Source organism: Aulonocara stuartgranti (genome assembly GCF_965226115.1).
Source record: "Aulonocara stuartgranti genome assembly, chromosome: 1".
In the NCBI taxonomy this organism is placed as follows: Eukaryota; Metazoa; Chordata; class Actinopteri; order Cichliformes; family Cichlidae; genus Aulonocara; species Aulonocara stuartgranti.
Window position 1 is genome coordinate 36009678 of NC_138939.1, and position 22611 is coordinate 36032288.

The following is a 22611-nucleotide window of genomic DNA, read 5'->3' on the forward strand; positions in this document are numbered from 1 at the left end:
GGTTGATCCGTAATCCGAACCGATCCCACTCCACGGTTCGGCACGCACGTGATCTGAAGATTCGAAAAAGAAGGGAGAAAAAAAAGTATGCGTATGGTGCGCGTGGTGGGTCTGTCAAGCGATAGTTATGGCCAGCGCTAGCGGTCCAAGTGGAGGAGCAGAGGAGTTTGTGGTATTTAAGCAGCCCTTTGCTCCCCAATCCGACCGGGCTAAAGCTATTACAAAAGCTATTGGGGTGTTTAGCTTTAAGTTGTGGCTGAACTGTCCCAGGCATCTTCTGTTGCCCTAACTACTACAAATGGGTGGACCTCCAGGGCAACGGAAAGCTACGTGACCGTGACAGCTCATTATATCACAGCAGAATACGATATAATGAGCGGTATATATTATTGTAGGGTCTACCTTACAATATAAAGCGCCTTGAGGCGACTGTTGTTGTGATTTGGCGCTTTATAAATAAAATTGAATTGAGTGGTAGATACAAAGACTGTACTGGCCTATATTGTACCATAATTTTTTTTTTAATAATTGCGTGGAATGAGTCTTGAGTTGAATGTTTTTAACAGGCAAAAAATACTTCAATAAGTAAATGTTAAATTTTTGTCTTTTTATTCTTTTTTTTGCTGATCCAAAAATTGATCCGATCTGTGACCTAAAACCGTGATCCAATCCGAACCGTGAAATTTTTGATCCGTTGCACCACTAACGTATAGGGTGCCCGGGATAGGAGAATATGGAAAAGAGAGAGCACTGGCTTACCTACATTTATTACATGACAAAAAGACCAACACACTAGGGCTGGGCGATATGGCCTAAAATTCATATCACGATATAATTTCAAGCATGTGCGGTAACGATATATATCACGATACAGTATATTCTTTTCTTCTGTATAACGTATTTTCCACACTATAAGGCACACTTAAAATCCTTTAATTTTCTCAAAAATTGAGAGTGTGCCTTATGTATGAATTCTGGTTGTGCTTACTGACCTCGAACAGATTTCTGCATGCAGAAATCTGTTAAAAAATGTTTTAGTACAACTTTGGTAAGCCGCACTGCTTGATTGATTGTCAGAGCATTACGGCTGCCTTGGTGAAAAGCTTCGGAGTAATCTGGGTCCAAAACTCCATCCAATTCAGGTCCCAAAGTCAAATGAACACTAAGAGTTAAAAACGATCTAAATTCTTTCGTCTTTAATTAAATCATCAGCTTTGCTGCTTTATCGGGTGTAACAATTAAGTTTTACATCCATGCATCCATGAAAACAGAATTTATTAAATTTAACGGAGTTAGAAGTAAACAGGAAGTTAGCTCGCTAGTTTACACCTAAACATTTCATACCATGTTCTGACTGAGAGATTTTTGAAACGAATTAAAACGTACAGCTCTGCTACCACTTCCAACATAAATGAAGACAGAAAACTAAACACCAGTGCCGTTTGTAGGGTTACTGAAGTTCAACTACCTGGTATATAATGTTGTGCTACGTGATTGCTAGCGACACAGCTATAGTAGCATAACATTAGCACAGTGAAGCTGGAGGATGAACAGCAATTTTTTTTCCACTCGATAAAAGTTAACGTGAGGGATTCTGTTGGTTAGGGACAAATGCAATCGCATAGCAGGATGCTATACACGGGCCAAACTTCAGTCAGGAGAACAACTGAGATTATTAATCCACAATACAAGGTTAGTTATTAATATACTGCAACAACATGGGAATAGAGCAGCTGCGAGAGAATTCAGCATTAATGAATCAATGTTACGGAAGTGGAGGAAGCGCAGTTTTTGGCTTTCCCCATATTTCAACAGTGCTTGATCTCTTTGCTATGACTGTCGCCCACCATAATTTGCAGACGATAATGGTTTTAGCCGCTGCGATGCTTTCAACCAAAACAGGCGCAGCTTGATGACTTCAAATCTCTATTGTTGGCCAAATTTATATCGTTTCTATCGTATATCGTTTATCGCCCACCCCTACAACACAAGAGAGAGCTTTTATTTGTTCTGTGTATATTTTTCTATGTTCCTGTTTCTAGTAGTTTTGATATGCTGCTGGTTGTTACTATTTTGTTAAATTATGACAGTGTATTATGATGGTGATTATGCCCTCTGGCACTGGAGTCTCACCTGGGTTTTATGTTTTGATTGTCATTTGTCTTAAACTACACTGATGTTGGCTTATTGCGGAAACATATGTCTTTTAGCCTTTTTTTGTACTTGAAGTCTTTATTTGTTTTTAACATATAACCAAACAAAATAACAACAAAAAACAAACAAAACCAAAAAAAAAAAAAGACTGCTTCCAATCCCATGGTTAATTCACCTTTGCATTTTGGGTATATTTTTAATAGTTACTAACATTCAGTACTCAAAAAAAAAAAGGGACAATAAAATCGAATTCTTAAGTTATTCCTTTACTGAGTGCCTAAACAAACATACAACACAGCAAGCATAAAATTTAACAAAACATAATTACCCTGACAAAATAAAATCCATCAATCTCAGCCAAAAACACATGCCCATGATTTGTCAGAACCCTCCATATTATCATTAATCCTAGCCAAGAACTTTTCATATGAAACCATTTTCAGCATATTTTCTTCTCACCTATTATATTCTGGAGGAACCCCTACCTTTATAACCACAAAAGGTAGGGGCCGATCCGCTAATAAGCACAGTCTTGGTGACAAGGGTATTGTCAAACCAATCCACCTTTCTATTTTGTCCAATACTTTTTGCCAAAAGGGATAAACTTTCCCACATTCCCAAATAGCATGCATAAATGTCCCTGGATCTGAGCTACATTTCCAGCATATATTATTGGGACTGATTCCCCATTCTATAAAGTTTAAAGGAGTTAAGTACCATCTGTGTATTAATTTGTACTGAGTAAATTTACCTCTGGCCTCTCTCATATATTTATTGGAGAATGACAAAATTCTACACCAATCTTCTTTAGAAATTACACAACTCAAATCTCTCTGCCATATAATCCTCAAGTTTTCACATATCCCCTTTTTTTAGATTGTTAAACAGCTGCTCTATGTGCTGTTCTGGACAATTATAAAAATCCCACCACCGTATTTGTGCTTTGAGTAAATTTTCCTTTGGTAATACAATCCCTTATTTGTAAATATTTCCAAAAATTATTTTCTCTTATCAAACCATATTTTTGTGTTAATTCAGCGAATGACATAAACACTCCCCCTGAGTAAAGATCACTTATCCTGTGTATGCCTTTGACTTTGGATTCCTTCCGGTACACTGTTTTGTTTTTTTTTTCCTAATTTGTACAGCAGTGTTGTGAGGTATAAGGTTGTCTTAAATGAGATGCTCCACACACCTTGTGCACCTCTACCCAGACAGCCTTAGAATGCCTGAGCACTAGGCTATCATGAAAGTCTTGTCCATTAATAGCTGAGCCCTGTGAGAGAACATCCAAGGGTGTAAAAGGGCTCACTAGTTCCTGTTCGATTTTAATCCAGCTCAGCTCAGTCTGATCCTGTCCAGTGTTTTCCCAGTCTTGACATTTCAAATGCTAAATTATACAACTTCACATTTGGAAGGGCCATTCCCCCAGTGTCTTTAGAAGCCCACATTTACTTTATATTCACTCTTGGCTTCTTGTTATTCCATAAAAAATCTTTAATTAGCTTTTCAAATTGATTAAATATGTGTAAAGGAATTCTTACAGGTAACATCATGGAAACATAATTGAACTGTGGGGCCACCATCATTTTAATCACATTAATTTTACCCAATAATGTAAGATTCAATTTACCCCATTTATCCAGATTTGTTTTTATCTTTAGGAGGAGAGGTTCGATATTTGAAAGCATAATATCCTCTAATTTTGGGTTTAATATTCCTAAATACTTCATACCTTGAGGTAAATACTTAAAATTGAATGGAGTAATGTATCTAGAATGACATGATGCTGATAGTGGCATGCCTTCTGATTTGTACCAGTTTATCTTATAACCTGACAACCTTGAAAATGACTCAACTCATGTGTGTAGCACTGGTAGAGACTCAATGGGATCCGTTAATACTGCTAAGATGTCATTAGCATATAGAAATAACTTGTGCTCCATACTCCCTGCGTGAACACCTCTGATATCCCTGTTAGCTTGAATAGCTAAGGACAGTGGTTCCAGAAATATTGTGAAGAGCAGCGGGGACAAAGAACACCCCTGCTGGGTCCCGTGAGTGAGATGGAAAAACTCTGACACCAATCCATTTGTCAAAACTGCTGCCCTTGGGCTTGAATATACAGTTTGACCCAGTTACAAAATCATAGGCCCAAACCCAAACTTTGCATGGGTTGGCATAAGGAAGCCCCATTCTACCCGGCCAAAAGCCTTCTCGGCATCAAGAGAGAAGGCCGCAACAGGGGCTAGACTAGATTTGCTTTTGTGCATGAGATGAAGAAGTGATGATATCTGGTAATATTTGATCTAAGCGGAAGGCCAAAACCTTTGTCAAAATTTTGCAATCGACTCCTAAAAGGCTTACTGGCCGGTAATTTGCTGGGTCTGATATATCCCTATCCTTGGTAGGAATAAGGGAGATTAGTGCATCGTTAAATGTACTCTGTAAGGAGCCTATTTCTAGTGCCTCAAGATCAATTTTATGCAAGACTGGAGCTAAAATATCAATATATTTCTTATAATACTCAATCGGGAAGCCATCCAAACTTGGCGATTTCCCATTTTTCATTGATGAGATTGCAGCTCTGACCTCTTCTTCATTTATAGGCGCATCCAGTCTTGTTTTTTGTTCGTCAGAAAGAGTAGATAATTGTGGACCTGAAAAAAATGTCTTCACCTCCTCCTCATTAAGTGCACCAGCAGAAGTATACAAATCTTGATAAAATGATTTGAAAATTAAATTTATTTATTTTGATGAGGAGATTTATTTCACTTGGCTGTCTTTCTGAACTTAAATAATATATCTATGATTATCTTGCTGCTTCAATTGCCTCGCTAATAGTCTACCATTCTTTTTACTACCTTCATAAAATTTTGGTTTAAGCCTAAATACGGCATATTCCACCTTTTTGTTATAAGTGTCATTCAGCTGGTATTTTAATTTACAGATAGTCTGGTATTTATCATTTGAGTATTGTCTTGTTAAATCCTTCTCCATTTCATGCATTTCTTTATCTAAAGTTTTTTCCCGTTCTAAATCACTTTTCTTAACTTTTGTCGCATATGTAATTATCTTTCTTCTTATGTATGCTTTAGACGCTTCCCAAACTGTGGCTACTTTGTGTGGAACCCATATTGATTTTGAAGAAAATTTTAAGATCTTTTGTTAATTCCTCACTAAAACTTTTGTTTTGCAACAACATCCTTTTTGTTCTGTGTTTAAATCAATTTACAACTCTACCGTGGTGTGATCACTAATCGCAATGGCACCAATCTCACAATCTACAACTGAATCTACCAAAGATTTTGATATTAAGGCGAAATCTATCCTTGAATACATTTTATGACAATTGGAGTAAAATGTATATTTCCTTGAACTAGGATTAACTAACCTCCAAATGTCTACTAGGCAAAGATCCTCCGTCAGCAATTGAATAGCCTGTCTGTCCCTGGGTGTAGACCTACCCCTGGGTTTGCTTTTATCAATTATCCCATCCATCACCTGGTTGATATCTCCGGCCAATATTACCTGCCCCTCACGATCACCTATTATCTTGTTAATTCTGTGAAGAAGAGGAAAAAAAATAAAAAATAAAAAAAATAATCTGGTTTATTCTTTATTAGGTGCATAGATATTACACAAAACCATTCAAACCCCATTGATTAAAGCTTCCAAGCATATAGTGTGCCCTTCTTTATCATTATATTTTTTTCAACAACACAAAGCTTAATTTTAAATTAATAAGGTTCAAAACACCATTTTGTTTACTTGAGTATGAATTATGAAAAATGGAGCCCACCCAGTCTCTTTTAAACTTTTTTGCCTCTTCTTCTCCAGCAATGTGGGATTCCTGAATAAACGCTATATCTGTATGTTTATGTCAGAACCTTCCTCCTTTAATTGGGCCCCCACATCTTTTTATGTTCCACGATATTATTTTAGTATACCTGCTCATCTCTTTCTAATAAAAAATGGGGGAAGGACACTCCCTGTGCACTTTACAACACAACACAAATATATACATAGGCACTCAATATTACAAAACCCATCTGGTACCATCAAACTAGCTGTCTTAAAAAAGACAAACCTGAACAAAACAAACACCCTTTGCATAACAACCCAGAACAACGTTGCTAAGCAACCCCTCCCTCCCATTCTACCCAACCCTAACTAACTTTAACTTGAGTCACTAAACTTTCCTTGGTCCGTGAGACACGTTAACTGTCCCCGACAGCAGCACAGCTGCCGCAGCCCCGTTCTACCCATTGTTTATTTGTTACCTTAGTTTTTTTTTTTTTAATTCACACACATTTCTCCAATTTGTTACATTATGCTCTGCACTCCTAAGTCGACTCCTGCAGAAATTTCTCAGCCTCCTTTCCGTCTTTGAATATTTTCTTTTGTCACGTAAAAATAAGTGTTGCAGGATACACCAGCCTATGCTTCACTTGTAGCTCTCGGAGACGCTTCTTCACCGGGTTGAATGCTTTCCTCTTCTCCGCCAGCTCTCTTGTAACATCTTCAAAGAAGGAAAGCTTGGCGCCTTGCCAGTCGATTCCACGCTTCTCTCTGGCCACCCGTAGTACTTTCTCCGTGGCAGATGAACGTAGAAAGCGGACATGTATGGCCCTGGGAGGCTCGTTAGATTCTGGCATTGGTACAGGGGAACAATGCGCACATTCAATTTCAAATTCACTTCCATAAAGCTCAAGTGTTTTGGCCAGAAACTCTGTTACATTTTTATCCCCTTTCCCGGGTTCCTCCACGCCTCCTTTAAGTCCAATAATCTGTACATTGTTTCTCCTACTACGGTTTTCAAGGTCCTCCACTCTTGACCACAACACCTCCAACCTTTTCTCAGATTTGTCCACTGTTGCCTCAGTAAGCATGCTGGCATCTTCCATGTCTAATATACGGTGTTCCGCCTCTCCTAACCTCAATTTTATCTCCTCCACTGAATCTTTTAGTTCTTTAGTCGCTTCTTTAATAGTGGTGACATCTTTAGCTACGACCTGAAGAGTAGCATTCATTTTCTTAATTTTGTCCTTTTAGCTCTCGCTCCCCGTACCTTCCTCCGCTGCTGCTGGAGAGGCGGCATCAGATACAGGTGTGTTTTCGGGCGGCTCCGGAACGAGGCTAATGCTAGCTTGCTTCTTCCTCGTGGTAGCTCCTTTGGAAAAAGTTTGCTTTGTTATTACCTGCCTTTTTTTCAAAGGCTGTAATCCTTGAAAAACTTCAAAGTCGACAAGGGGTGTCCACTTTATGACTACAACTGAAGTGTACGTTTCCAAATTCAGAACATTAATCAACAGGCTTTAGGAGCAGCCATCTTCCTCGGCGGTCCCACGTGACTCCTGTCTTTTAGCCTTTTTAATAGATATAGGGACAGTTTTTTTTTTTTGTTTTTTTTTGTTTTTTTTTTTCTTTCAGAGAGTGGCCTATTTGTTTTCTATTGTAGAAACATCCCTTAAGGTATTATTGTGTTTCTGTGGCGACTACAGGTCACTGAGGGGTTGCAGAGGTGGGATTTCCTCTGTCAACAATTGATTGCAGGATTGGAAAGTCTAAAGAACTTTTGACCATTGTGTTGGGAGAAATTTTTGCCACCTACAGAACTCTGTTAATTTGAGTTTGGCAACAGAGCACAGATTTAGTTTTCAGAACAAATCTTAGATGAAAAGATGTCTGTCCAAATTAAAGGTATAAACTGAACAGTTGTCTCTCCTGCATATTTGCTGTTACTGTTAACTTGAAATGTGAAGGTCCCGACAGTGACCTTATATTTGGTGTCTCTTTTTTGGATGCTCTGCCTTAAATCCTACTAAATGTCTCATTATCAGGTAAAAATGAAAGGTTATAGATTATGAGAGAATTTTTATAAACCTGCTCTCTAAATAACAACAAGGAAGTCTAAAAGCAAACTAAATCGTCAAAATACATACCAGCCTGGAGTAAATGTGTGTATTCACCTGGTCATCTTTCATTAGGAGATTGTGGCGTGGGTGTGGTCTCTGGCCGGCTGCAGAGGAGGGGTGGCGCAGTGAGCTCCTGGGGCGGCGCAGAGGCGGGGTGAACAGGTGTGCTGGGATGTGAATGTGATTGTGACTCTTTATATGTTCACAGTGACAGTTGGAGAAAGGAGAGCGGACGTGATAGCGGAGCGGGAGTGTCTGTGTCCCATTGCAAGCCACAGTATTTTTACTGTTCAAATAAAGAACTGCTGTCACCACGTCTGTGTCTTGTATGTTTGTAAAGGGTCCAACTTCACAGAGATGTAAACACGAGCCTTGTTTAGGGGGCTTCAGGGTTTACGGGTCTTCCATCTGCCCAGTCAGAGCTGCATCTGTCCACTTGACAGGGCAGAGAGAGCTGTACATCACCACAGTAAGACCTTGGGATGTCTTTGAACAGGAGGATAAGCTGATGATTTTTTTTTTCTTCTTCTTCTGTTCCCCCCCCCCCCCCCCCCCCCACCTCATGTGTGGGATTTCAAAGTAAGACATGTTTTGTTAAGAATTACTACTGTGGACGGATCATACAGACGTGTCTCACAAGCCGGAAGTGAAGCCGGCCTTCTTAGTGCCTCGTGTCTCTATTTGTGTGGCTGTCGGAGTTGTTGCCCTGACCTGTTTGTATCTATAGCCCTGGTCCAAGATGATAGGAATGGACCTCTTATGGCCTACTGACTGGGACAACAATAGAGCTCCATGACCTCCACGTTATGTCCAAAACTGTATGGCCTCCGTTAGCAATCTACAGACCTGGGTGTTTTTAGAAGGAACAAAATAGAACGATGATGGTGCGGGGTGCAGGGTCTGACATCATCTTGGTGTCTTCTATTTTCAGTCATACATGTGTTCACTAATTCATCTGTCTATCTATAAATTACATTCCCCTCTGCTGCTCCTTTAGATATCATAAAACAAATCTTACTTTAAGCTAGAGATGGCATGATACCACTTTTTTATGTCCGATACCGATATCATAAATTTGGATATCTGCCGATACCGATATGAATCCGATATAGTGGTTTTTTTTGTTTTTGTTTTTTTTTTATAAATCAATAAAATATTTTTTTAATATCTTGCTGCATTTTATATAAGTTTATACTCAAGTTTAAATAAATAACAACACTAAAGCTATTCTGTTATACTTGTATGTTTTTAAAAAAAAAAAAAAATACACTGCACCCAAAATATTTCATAGTTCAGCAACACTGATCAATCTAATAAACTTAAACCTACTCCATCCTCCCTATTCTGGTATTTTAAAGAGTACTTAGCAGAAATATTAAGCAACCCAACTAATAGGGTTGCAAACTCCCAGCAAAAAAAAAAAAATAGGGAACCACCCTCCACCTCATGATGCTTAATCGATGTAATCAAATGTAATTTGATGCAGGGGGAATGCACAGAAATAAATTATTTTTCAAGAATAATTAAATAGATTCAACATCTTTCTTCAACAGAATTGCAGAATTCACAGATGGTACTTTCCCAAAGGAAAAAGTACTATAGCTTACTAGGGTATATTAGACTTAACAGTTACTATATACAGTAATGGACTTCTATATATTTTACATCAGATTAAAACTTTGGGTGTAAGAGTCAGATAATTATTTATTAAACGCTAGACATTTTAAATGAGAATAAGAAAGAAAAGTATGTCTTTGTGCCCCATTTTCCCTGTTCATGCCTTATCGGCCCCCCTGGCTAAACTTTGCTAGATCCGCCCCTGCACAGTTACCAGCCGTCAGCTACGTAGAAAAAGATCCTCGAGTAGAAAGTAATATTAAATAAATTCTAACAACAGCTTATCAAGCTTAATAGTGCTGCTGTTGTTCAGCCGCTGGTTTCCTCTTTCTGGTGAGAAGTGGGCCAAAAACAAAGAAGAGAGACGGACTCCCGACAGAAAAGCCGATCAGCTGATCATTAAGCAGTTTCACGATTGAAGTAGCAGCAGGAGAGGGAGGGAGAGAGAGGCAGTCACTCCACATGTCTGTTGTTAAGCTTAACGTGGGAATGCTTTACAGACATTCAGAGATGAACTTACACACTTGCTTTACTTCTCTCTGGGATAAGTTCCTCGGAGATGAAATGCTGGTGAGGCTACAAAATACACACAGCCGCTCTATCACGTGATGCATACTGCTGCGACGTGCTACAGTTATGAGCCGAGTTATGCCGTGTAGCAAGTTTTGTGAGGTGCTTTTTTTTTTTTTTTATATATATATATTTAATGGATCGGATTACATTTTTTATTTCTGGCCGATATCCGATCCAGTAATTTGGGTCAGTATCGGATCGATACGTAATATCGGATCGTCCATCTCTACTTTAAGCACTGTTTAAACTGGTGTGTGTGTGTGTGTGTGTGTGTGTGTGTGTGTGTGTGTGTGTGTGTGTATAATTTTTTTTTTTTTTTTTTATTAATTAATTTTCTCCTTCATTTTGTCCTGCAGGTATAATTAGCCAATGGCAGAGTGAGCCCAAGGAACGTGTCATCTCTCTCGTCCTTACCCATCTTCCGCTGCTCAAACCGGGAAACGTTGAAGCTAAGGGAGAATACATGCGCTTGCTGCCTCGCATCCTGGCCCACACGATCGAGCACGGCCATCACCTGGAGGAGTCTCGGCAGCTCCTTTCCTACGCCCTCATCCACCCCGCCACCTCCCCTGAAGACCGCGCTGCTCTGGCACTCTGGCTCAACCACCTGGAGGAGAGAGAGAGAGACTCATTGGAAAGGCCTCCTCCTGCCGGGCCTCACCATCACCACCAGTCTACACCTCCTTCGACCCTGACCTCATCTGGATCTTGCTCTTCTACCAACACCTCTTCATCAGGCATTCCCTACTTGCATCACCACCAACGTTATGGCTCAGATGACCGCCTCAATGGGTGGCAGAGCTCCAGGGATTCAGGAATAGGTGGAGGCTGGCATCAGCATGGCTGCGAAAATGGACACCTCCCTCTCTACCCATCATCCTCTGTGCCTGCAACCATCAATACTGTTGGAATTGGCGGAGGCAGTAACGCGAGTAAGTGAAAACCTGTCCTGTCTTTCCTGTTTCTTTCATAGGAGCCACAGACTGGTGCATTTAATGATGTAATAAATATTGTAATACAGTGGGTTACATTTCTGCAACATCCTGTAAAATCTTTGCTAATTTCAGATTTCAACTGATAACTTATTATTCATTTCCTTGTAATCTGTCAGGTAATTATTAAAATTATAGATGTTCATATTAAATACAGCAATAGTTTAAAATTATGAGATCAGCTTATATTCCTATGAGCCAAACGCTCAGGTTTGAAGCTTGTCTAAACCCTCTATTTAAATCAGAGAGAGTAGTTTCATAAGGGCCCACTAAAGAAATTGCACAAAAAGCACAAAAGCATCTATAACAAAGCACAAAAAAGGCAGGCCACATTTAAAAACAGTGTTTTTAAATACTTGTTTCATTATAAATAAATTAAACAAATGTATAAGAAACACTCTACACTGAACGTAAACAAGTACTGAGCAAATAGTCACAGCAGTTAATACACCCTGACCAGACCGAGTACACTCTGAAGAACCCACACAGCAACTACAGAGGCTGAGTGTTGGCTGGAAGACAACACATAGGGAGGGCTGGGCTGTTGGAATTGAACATAACTATGGTCAGAGCAGGATATTTCCAGACAAGAATGCAAGAGCTCTGTTTTTTTCTTTTTCTTTTTTCTTTTCTTTTTTTTTTCCTGGGAGATGAAAGAAACAGCTGAAGGTTTATAAATAAAGGCACATTTAAAGCTCTGCTTGCTGCTCCAAGAAAGATCCTCTTGTATGTTAGACTGCTAACAGCTTGGGTCCCAAACAAGATCATAGGATTTCACAACTGATAAAACTAGAGTTACCCCAGCTACCAGTACAGGATTGGTGACAACAGAGAGCATAGGTATATTTTCTTGTGTGTGTTTGGTTTTTTTTTTGTTTGTTTTTTTAATATAAATGTAAAATGAATAGAAGCATTGGACACACTCAAAGCAAATTGGTATTTATGTGTTGGCATTTAGAGTTATAGAATGATCACGGGGAGGTTGTTCTGGCATCAGAAAAAGTCAGTGTTTGGCTTAGGTATTTAATTTGAGTTATTAAAAATTATTTTTACATTGTTGGTCAACATGTGGTTATGTCTTCATCTGGTCACATTAAGGGGTATAGGAGTATCATGGTCCAACCACATCAACCTGTGTTCTACTGAGAGAACACCCTGATGACACCCCACCCATACTCTAAGCTTTAGTCCAAACCACAGCAGCACATACCACCCATCCTTTCCCTTGTAAGGCAGCCTTTGTGGCAGACTGTATTTAGGGAAAATGGCTAATATTTAGGGAGTGGAACTTGAAATGTTAGCTGGGCACCTATTTTAAACGGAGCCCATGAAGTCCTATACATAGCGCCAACAGTAAGAGCACCACATATAGGAGGAGGAGAGAGAGCCTGGACTATCGATGGCAGTTTACCCTGCCAGACAGGCGACACAAAAAAGTTGTTTGCTCTTCTCCACCTTTTCATTCTCTTCATCCACTTCAACAGTCTCAGGAAAATGTGTGATCCTAGAACTGTTTTGAGATGAAAGTATTGCTATTTTAGTAGTAATGGTAACCTTGGTTTGACCCCGTAAGAGTAGACTTCACTTACTAAGATGAAGAAATGAAGAGGAAAGGCTTTTCAAGCAAATGGATATCTTGGTCGATGGATTTACTTAAGTTATTTACACAGTGGAAAAATATTTCCTCAGGTCATTGAACAGGCATTGTTTAGTATGTTGCTTGGAGGTTGAAACTTCAGATATTAAATCTAAATAACTACTTATGTCACAGATGAGCTGTAGTTTATAGTGAGCAGGAAATTCTGATTTTGAGTACTCTAATAAAACAAGATGATTATGATTAATGTAAGCCCTAAAGAGGCATGTTGTGTGCTACTTTTTTTTTTTTTTTTTTGCCAACTATGGAATTTTTGAGGGCTCTATATAGAGGATAAATTTACACACTGAGAATGTACACTTGCATAAAATCCCAGGCAGAAAATGCAGTGCATGTATTAAACAGGCACAACATCATTTGAGATGCAGCACAAAGGGGAGATAAACCTGAGAGTCGTATGTATTTTCTGTTTTGCAAATGCAGCCGCATTCTTCCAATAGCACAAAAAACACTTCATTTTACTTTAATGTCTGAACTACTTTGTTTGGTCGCTTATTTCTTTGTTGTAACAATGCTTCTTGGCAATAACTGGTGTCATATTTGTAAGGAAAATGCATTTGGCGATTGAGTGGAGTACATGGGTTGTGCCAATGGAAAAACTTGCCAAATCTTCTCTGCCACTGCCAAACAGCTTATTCAGCTATTGACTGTTGGTTTGAGATTCTGGAATCCCAGGTGCTGATAAACAGGTGTCCAATTAGTCTCTGATAAGCAGCACCTGTGAGCTTCGACCTTGCTACAGTGGAAAATTGGTGTCTGCTCCAGGCATGCCAAATTTGACTGATCTGGGTAGGGTGTGCCATAGGGGAACTTCAAGCTGATGTTCTGTAAAACAAAGATGCAGCACGATTTGAAGTGAGAGCTAGTACAGTCTCCCAATTGAAGTTCCATATAACAGGAAATGTTGGAGACAGGCTGCAAATTGGGCGTCCCAAGATGATGGCAGTCATCTACAGATTTGCAGTTAGGATGATATGGCCGATGGGTCTCTACCCAGATAATCCAGAACAGACTACACACAGCCCGTCTCATAGGGTGGTCGGGAGGCCTGCTATGACAGCCAGCCTGCGGAAGGATCATTATTGGGGTGGCTGTAGCTCAGGAGGTAGAGCAGGTCACCTACTGATTGGAAGGTTGGTGGTTTGATCCCTGGATCCTCTAGTCTGCATGCCAAGTATCCTTGGGCAAGAGACTAACCCCAAGTTGCTCTCTGATTCATCCATCGGAGTGTGAATGTGTGTGAATGTCGTTAGAAAAGCACTCAGTTTAGAGTCAGTGCTTGTGAGATTGGGTGTGTGTGGCATGTTGTATAGAGCGCTTTGAGTACTCCAAGAGAGTAGAAAAGCGGTCAATCAGTCCATCTGTCACTGTCGGACCCGTTAGCGCTGATGTCGGCAACATGTGCACCTTAACATTTCAAGGAATATTATGTTCATCTATGAGTACAAATTCTGCCTAAGACAATTGGAACTAAGAAGCAAAGCTTAGAAAAGAAGCTGTTGCTCAGCATGAGGAGGAGGTGCCATGGGGTTGTGGCTGTTCATGGTTCTTCCACATTATACTGAAGCACCTGGTTGCTACATGAATAAATTCTTAAATTGCTTCATTTCTTCAGACTTCAATCATCCATTCGAATAAACGACACCAAAGAAGGGTCAATAGCACAATAAACTGTTTGACAGTGGAAGAGTTAACAATTATCTGCATTAACTGTTCAGGATCTGCAGCTATTTTTGTACACAGTCCCCCATTTTTAGAAGCTAAGACATAATTGGGCAATTGACTGACCGAGGAGTTTCATGTTGTTGGTCTTTTATTTGGTAGCTATTTACTGGAACTCTCAATATGAGGTCCAAAGAGATGTTGATGCAAGTGAAGGTGGCCATTAATAGGCTGAAAAACCAAAATAAACCAATCAGAGACAGCAAAAAGTTTGAGTTGCCCAATCAGTAATCTGATACATTGATTTAAAAAAAAGAATGCACACACGAGCTCAGCAGCATCAAAACATAAACATTTAAAATGTTAGTTTGCCTAATTAATTTGAGGCACTGTGTACAAAAATAGCTGTAATTCCTAAACAGTTCATTAATTATTATTATTATTTTTTTATTTAAAAAGCAAACAAAGAACAAAACAAACAAACCCTTGGATCCAACCTTAAGGTCTGGGCTCAAGTCACATATTGATTCAAGTCAACTGTGGTGGTGTACACAGTCATTGTCATTGTCCAAATACATATGGATTAGAAGCCTATAGATCGCCAAAATGTAAAGAAAATGACTTCATGTTCAGTGTTCTTGAACACAGGAGTGCGTGAACTATATAATGTTCCCAGTCAGTCTGAGTGACTAGTGGTGTTGTTGGTTTACAGTCCTTACAAGTGGAGGTGGCAGCCAACAGCACAGTCCCTTAAAGCGCTCAGTGTCCCTCACACCCCCCATGAGTGGCCCCAACAACCAGCTTCTGGGTCACGCATGGCTTTCCCAGGAAGATCTTCGGACTGCTAGAGGCCCAGCCCCAGACCACGCACCTCTCTCTCCACAAAGCAGCATCGCCTCCTCTGGCAGTGGAGGCAGTGAGCATCTGGAGGATGCTGGTTTAGGAGGAGGTTCAGGTCTGCATCGCAGTTCCTTTCATGAAGAGGGCAGTGGCATGAGGGGTGAGTAAGAAAGAGACCTGTTCAATATTCGTGACCTACTGGATTATGGCAAACATTGGAGTGAGGTGGCTGACTCGCAGTCGAAATGCGCATAGATGGATAACAGTTTCAAGGGAATAAGGAGAACTCCCGAAATAGCAATGCCAACTCTGGGACAGAGTCACTAGATATTGGATTTTAAGATAACTTTATAGATTTAATTTCCAAGAATCAAGAGACAAATTAAGATGTCGGAACTAACCACTGATTTTGAAGTCCACACTTGCTTTCACAAAAATGAAACATGAAAACAATTTATCAGTGAGGTTAAATGGGTAATGACAGGCTCCCCTATTTAGATCAAAAGTACTCTCCTAGGTTGACTGATTTGGTGGGAATGAGTATTGAGACAGACTAGGTTCAATACTATAGTCAGCCGAGCTTTCAGACATTTACTACTACCGGTAATTGGATGTGATTCAGGTGGAGGAGCAGGTTGTCCACTAATCAGTCCCACTATATTACAATATTAAAGTGTCTTTGGCAAAGAAACTTTCTTTATTTACATCACTTATTTTCTTTTGGTTCCTCCATCACTGATATGGACCACTTCTATGAGGAAACTTATGACTATCTGCTGTTTGTGCTTTACAAGCATTCAGTAAAAGGGCGTGGCAAGTTGTTAATCCAGTCGTGCAGTTTGTGAGAGGAAGCAGAGGTCAGAACTAATGACCTTATTGACCTTACTCTGAGGCGATCAGTGTCTGCACAGCATGAAACCCTTTCTGGTCGTCTGGGTCTTTTTTTTTTTTTCTTTTTTTTTTGAAATGCAGTCATTCAGATAAATAGGAATGCAGTTCTGACAGTTTTCATTGATAGTTCTAAGAGAACAAACTGTCATTTGTAAAATCTGTTTTAGAGGGTTTTGTTTTTCAGTTGTCTGTTGTTGTTGCTGTCATAGTCTAACAATGAAATACTGCATTACAGACTTGGTTTTGGACTCTTTTATCACATTATTCATGATTCAGCTAAATCAAAAAGTGCCAGTGATCAAATGCTCTCAAAGACCATGAAACTTTGTGTAATCACAAGCCACATCACACCAGGCAGAGTAGGTGGAGATTGAGGGTGGGTTTTCGGTGTGCCTTTTTGGTCTCTGAACTTCTGCAAATCAGTCCTCAAAACAGGCAAAAAGTATTGCATATTTTAGAAAAGAAAAAAAGCTAAGCCAGCAGCCCTTATTATTCTACGTTAGTACAAAGATGTGTCAGCAATAAGCTTAACATCCTCTGTAGTTTGACCCATTTGTTTGGTCGTCTGCAGCAGTGATTATGTGATATGTCTTTGTCCCTCAGATGTTCCTGCTTGGCTGAAGAGTCTCCGTCTCCATAAGTACGCCGCTCTCTTCTCCACAATGACCTACGATGAGATGATGGCACTGACTGAAGAGCAACTAGAAGCACAGGTAAACACATGTGCACCCACGTACTTGTAGACAAAGTGAGCTGATGTAGTAATAATTTCTACAATTAGTATAGCTTTTATTCTGGACAAATTTTATACAGATACCAACTTTATATTTGCACAGTAATTCAGAAATTGCTATTTGTATGCAAGGCAATAAGTCTGTGTTTAAAAACAAACAAACAAACAAACAAAAAAACAAATAGTAGATGAGCATGTACCTCTGGGACATAGGGCCCAGAATTGCAAAAAGAGAAACATGTTAATATCCTGGACTACAAAATCAGTGTAGTCTACGTCAGATCTACTCAAGTTGAAACCTGATAATGTTGTATTAAATGGTACAAGACATTTAGTTCTTGATGCTTGTGTGTAAGGACATGGATAGGCTATTCTGAAACAGCGGATGTAGCTAAAATTAACACAACTCCGTCCACTGGGAAGTTGCGTACTTCCTCCAGGTGCTGCTAATTCGTTTTTAGGCTGAACCTAATGAAGTGCACATTTTCACTGAGATGTTGTGAACAAAATGTCCAAGAGGAGTCATCATCAACAAAAATTTCCAATCTCCAAATGAAAGGCTAATGTAGTCTAAACCAACAGAGCGTTTTAAGTAATGAGAATCTGTCCTAAAAAGACAGGCCTAACTCATGTTTATTTAAAAAATAAGCACAAAACCTCTTTCCATTTGGAAAAACCTTATCACACTGTGTTTGTAAGAGAGCTATCATTGCATTAGGCCTGTATTGTCAATGAGAAGAGATGTTTGATGCCAAACTGTTTCCTCCAACAGAAAGTCACTAAAGGAGCACGGCACAAGATTGTTATCAGCATTCAGAAGCTCAAAGAGAGGCAGAACCTACTCCGGAGCCTGGAAAAGGTCAGAAGGACTACATGTTGCATCCAGTCCACCTCAAAGCTTGTTTGTGGTGTTGGTGTTATGTATCTGAGATGACAGCTAAGGGAACACCTAATCCAGGAAAGAGACTTTTGGGCTCCTAATTTAAACCCGTCTGCCTCCCCCACCCCTGCACTCTTTCATTCAGCCTTCAGAGCAAGACAATGACGCTCAAGGGCACGCCACAACTTCTTGAGGCAGCTAAATTCAGGCTTAACCTTTCCATTAATGATTTCATCAATGACGAATCATTTTAAAAGCATGTTACTGTACATTTGAAGAGCTTGGGAAACAAGACACCTGCTGCTCGGTATTTTGAGTTCACACAGACTTGTCTACTGCTTTGAAGTGTGTAGTGTGGGAGGTAGGCTGATATGACGTGTGTGGACATAAGTGAAGGAAATTAAGCTGTATTTTTCCCTTTTTTGTACAATTTTGAACAATTTGTTGTGTGATGATATGGTGGAGTAAAGCATACTTATCAGAGAATAAAGTCACACTCCCTCTATCTGTGTTGTAATCTGAGCTTCTGTGTTTTGAAGCCAGAAACGCCTTGCGTGCGTGTTGTTGCATGTGAGTCCTTCTGTTTGAAACGGTTGGCTAATTATCATAAAAAGAAGAGAGTGAAAGTGAAAGTAAAACTGAAATGGCAGGGTGCAATCTGGAGCATTTGGTCAGTGCTCCTGAAGAAGAAGTGCACTTATTAGTCAATTGATTTATCCAAATCTAGCTCATTGGGGTAGGATTTTAAGCAGCACCTCCCTGTTTGCTCCATCTCCACCAGCTTGTCTTCTCTCAGCTGGCTTCAGCTGACAGATGTGATCTCTTCAGCATGCTTGGGTCTGACCAGCGTGTCAGAAGCTTTCTGATAATAGCTTAAATGAAACGTGGAGGGAGGTGTGTCTCTTTGTTTTTGCTTGAGATGCTCATCTGCTTGTGCAACATCTTGTGATTCTGAATTTCACACATTACACCTTAAATATTCATTATCTAGGTTAGAATTGGCACACTTTTACATAAATGTTTTTACATAGATGTGGTCCCCGCAATGATACAATTCTTCTGTCACTTCATTAGATTTTAGGATCTCATCTGTAAAGTAAAAACCATCTTTACCTGATGTCATTTGCTGCCACCAGGATGTGTTAGAGGGCGGTAACCTTCGTGCCCCACTCCAGGAGCTCCACCAAATGATCATGACTCCTATTAAGGCTTTCAGTGGTGGCGAAGAGGCCTCTTTGCATCGCCCTCTGCTGACCCCGGAAGGCAAAAGCGCCGCACCTGGCTCCCACCTGAGTGGGGGAAGTGGAGGAGAGGCTGAGTCTGGCACCAGTGTGATCGCTGAGGGGGATATACCTGGTCAGTTCACTCGTGTTATGGGCAAAGGTGAGCTCCTCACAACAACATGCAATTGAGATTGATTTCTGGGGCCAAGGGATGAGTTGGATTTAATGTCTGTGTTTTCATATCTGTGCTGTCCACAGTTTGCACACAGCTGCTGGTGTCAAGGTCAGACGAGGACAACATCAGCTGCTACCTACAACTCATTGACAAGTGCCTTATCCATGAGGTAGCCACCCCCTCCTTTTGATGTTTATATCTGATAGTAGTATCAGTTCAATGCAATTCATTTTTCCCCCAAATACCAAATAAAATGTCAGTCAATGAAATATATCAGCAAATAGATTTTATAGTTGTTCACAGATAGTTACAATAATGGAAGTTAATTTTGTGTATTACCAATATTAATGTTGTTTAAAGGGATTAGCAGCACAGGATATTATATATTTGATATTAATACATTTGAAATTTAGGACAGTTTAACTAGTAATAATATGTCTAATTAAATGAAATGCAGTTGTCCAATTAGTCCCTGATCTGTTATTTACTTACCATAAATAACAGATCATTTCTAGCCACTCTTTTTCTTTGTCTGTTAAATGTCTTGTGTTTTTGCCTAGCATCATTGAGCTTTGGTGTAAATGTGCTGTGTGACATGAGCCACACTGAGCCATGTTCTTCAGCAGTAATGCTTCACTTCACCCCAGATTTTATAATCCCCATTCTCCCTTGTTCTCAGTCCTTCACTGAGACGCAGAAGAAGAGACTGTTGTCATGGAAACAACAGGTCCAGAGGCTGTTCCGGTCCATTCCGAGGAAAAACCTGCTTGACATTGCAGGGTACCGACCGCAGAGGAGGTATGCACACAGATGAGCAATAGTCTTAATTTTCCAGTGGTATTTCCTGTAATAAAGACAGTTGAAAAAGTTTGACGAACTTTGTTAAAACATTTTTTTAAAAAGACAGACTTCTATGTGAAAATTATTAAATAAGTGGGAAGCAAAAGTTAAATGTGTTAAAATTTAGTGGCTAATTTTTACACAAACTACTTTATTTACGTCTAACAGTTAAAGAATTAATGTAGACAACAAAGAAGCCAGTTCAAGTTAAGTTTGAGGAAAAACTGTTCTGTATTCATGTGCAGTGTTGTAGCTTTGGGATGATTATACTCTACTGGACTGAATTACTTTCAAACTAGCATATGCATTAAATGTCAATTTAAAACTACTTTAGTCAAGTGAAATTTGCATATAATGTTTTTTTCTATCTATCCAGCAGCACAGCTTCCTGAAAATGGAAGAAAATTAAAGTTGGCATAATTATTTTACAAAAAGATTCTTCTGTGCTTCATATTATTTAAATGCACAGCTGCTGTTCTTTTTAACATCCAAACACCTTAGACAATGCTCGCCTCTGTACAACTTTTGTTTTGTCCTGTCGCAGCCGCTTTGGCCAGTCCAACTCTCTCCCTACCACTGGCTGTGTTGGGGGCAGTGTGTCAGCCAGGAGGAGCCTTCACCAGTTCCAGATGCCCTCCCGGAGTTTGCCGGGTGCCAGGCTGGGCCTGTTGGGCAGCGGGGGGCTGCTGGGACCCACACCTCGTAGCTCCAGCAGCACACCCACCGGTCCCAAGCAAGGAAGACATGTGAGTTCAAATAAGCAGATTGTTTGAACCAGTTAGCAGATATGAGTCGTCAAATAGGAAGAGCAGGACGCTTGAATGTCCAGTGGACAACAAGGACACATACAGGAAGACCAGCATATAATAACCAACTTGTATTACCAGTATTGTATAATCTGCAAGGTTATCAGCTAATTTGTGGGTATTGATCATCTTCAGTTAATCTGTCCTTATATTGTGGATTAGCTATTACAGTTTAAAATATTTGAAAGCTTTTTTCTTTATAAATGTAGAAAATGCAGATTTAATGTTTTTGTTTCAAAAACTAAACAAAATATTAATCAGTTGTCTTATCCCTAAACTCTTCAAAGAAATTTTTTTTTATTACTTCCACACACTGGGCATGTTGAGGATGTTTTGTTGAACTGAGAGGTACTTAAATAGCACTATTCTACTTATTCTGAGCAATCACAGCGCTTTCTACTACACTTCTTATTCACCCAATATAACACCTACAATGCTTTTATGTATTCCTAAGCCCTTTTTGTCTAACATTCACACAAACTCCCACTCCAATAGATGGGCGACAATCTTGCCCAAGCATACTTTGACATGGACTGAACAACAGGGGATTGAGTCGCTAACCTCAGCATGCACTACCACCTGACCCACAGCCCCTCGCAGTGTTCCCTCTTTTCAGCAGACTTGGTTTATATAGATTCAGTCATATTTATGTTTACAATATACTACAGCATGTACTGATTCCTTAAGTCTGACTTCAATAAGTACTAAATGGGAGTTAAATTGTGTGTTTAAAGGGACTGTGGTGAATGGCAGTGGTGTATGTGACTGTACAAAGGAACATTTTGTAGTGCATAATAATACATTCCAGGATGTTTACAGTACCTCGGGCAGCAGAATTCCTTCTTCAGCATGTATTCTGCCTGAAATAGTCTTTTTATTCCATGACAAAGAAATGCAGGGTGAGGAAGAGTAACAGTGGTGGTGGTGTCTGGCAAATGAAGTGAGGTGGATGGAACTCATAGGCAGGTCACCCCACATACCAGAGGCTCTGCGTCAGTGCAGAACATTGAAACAGGAGGAGCTGTGGAGCTGTTTCAGGCCCATCCTGGCACGCTTGTGTCTGGGCTGACCTAGTTCACTGGAAAACTTTCTGTCCCTCCTTCTCTTTCCCTCCTTCTCTCTCGCTCTCTCATCCTTTACAATGGGAGGAAATACCTCAGTTCCTCCTCGTCACGCTGGACCTTCTTGTGTGTGAATGTGCAGTGAGAGGAGAAGGAGGGCGGGTGGGGAAATGTGTGAGTCATATTTTGGGAGAGGTAGCCGTGCCGTTGAAGGAGGAGGGACAACAAGCGAGAGAGGGAGTGTTTAAGTGTGTGTCTATATATATGTAAGAGAGAGGGGGCCAGTCAGAGGCAGTGAGAACAGTGCACAGGCATTTCCTGTTTTTCCCTGGCCTGCGGCGCTGGAGGGGTGGGGGTGGGTGGGGTGGATTGGTGAGGGGAGGGGCATGTGGCAGTGCTGTTGGGGTATAATGGGCAGGTTACAGTGAGGAATTCACGTGGTGAGCGTCTGAGACTGTCATTAGGTGTGGGCTAGACATTCAGACAGGAGTGTGGGGAATGAAAGTATTTAAGAAGTTGTGGTCTTACATGAGTTTTTTCAAGCTTGCACATTTCATGCATTCATGTTTTTGGTCAGTGAAGGTTTTAG

General features: G+C 40.2%; 1 protein-coding gene across 4 annotated transcripts in view; it reads left to right on the forward strand.

Moving 5' to 3' along the window:
• The window catches only part of samd4a (sterile alpha motif domain containing 4A), a 73412-nt gene that overhangs the window by 26344 nt on the left and 24457 nt on the right, over positions 1–22611 (forward strand). For 3 of the 4 annotated variants that reach the window (XM_082514297.1, XM_082514296.1, XM_082514299.1), the window contains 8 exons: positions 10619–11194; positions 15286–15573; positions 16908–17017; positions 17810–17896; positions 19054–19300; positions 19399–19484; positions 19995–20113; positions 20700–20901. In XM_082514297.1, the coding sequence (XP_082370423.1) occupies positions 10619–11194; positions 15286–15573; positions 16908–17017; positions 17810–17896; positions 19054–19300; positions 19399–19484; positions 19995–20113; positions 20700–20901 (1715 nt within the window). The remainder of the gene's footprint in view (positions 1–10618; positions 11195–15285; positions 15574–16907; positions 17018–17809; positions 17897–19053; positions 19301–19398; positions 19485–19994; positions 20114–20699; positions 20902–22611) is intronic. The other variant, XM_082514298.1, reaches the window with a different exon arrangement.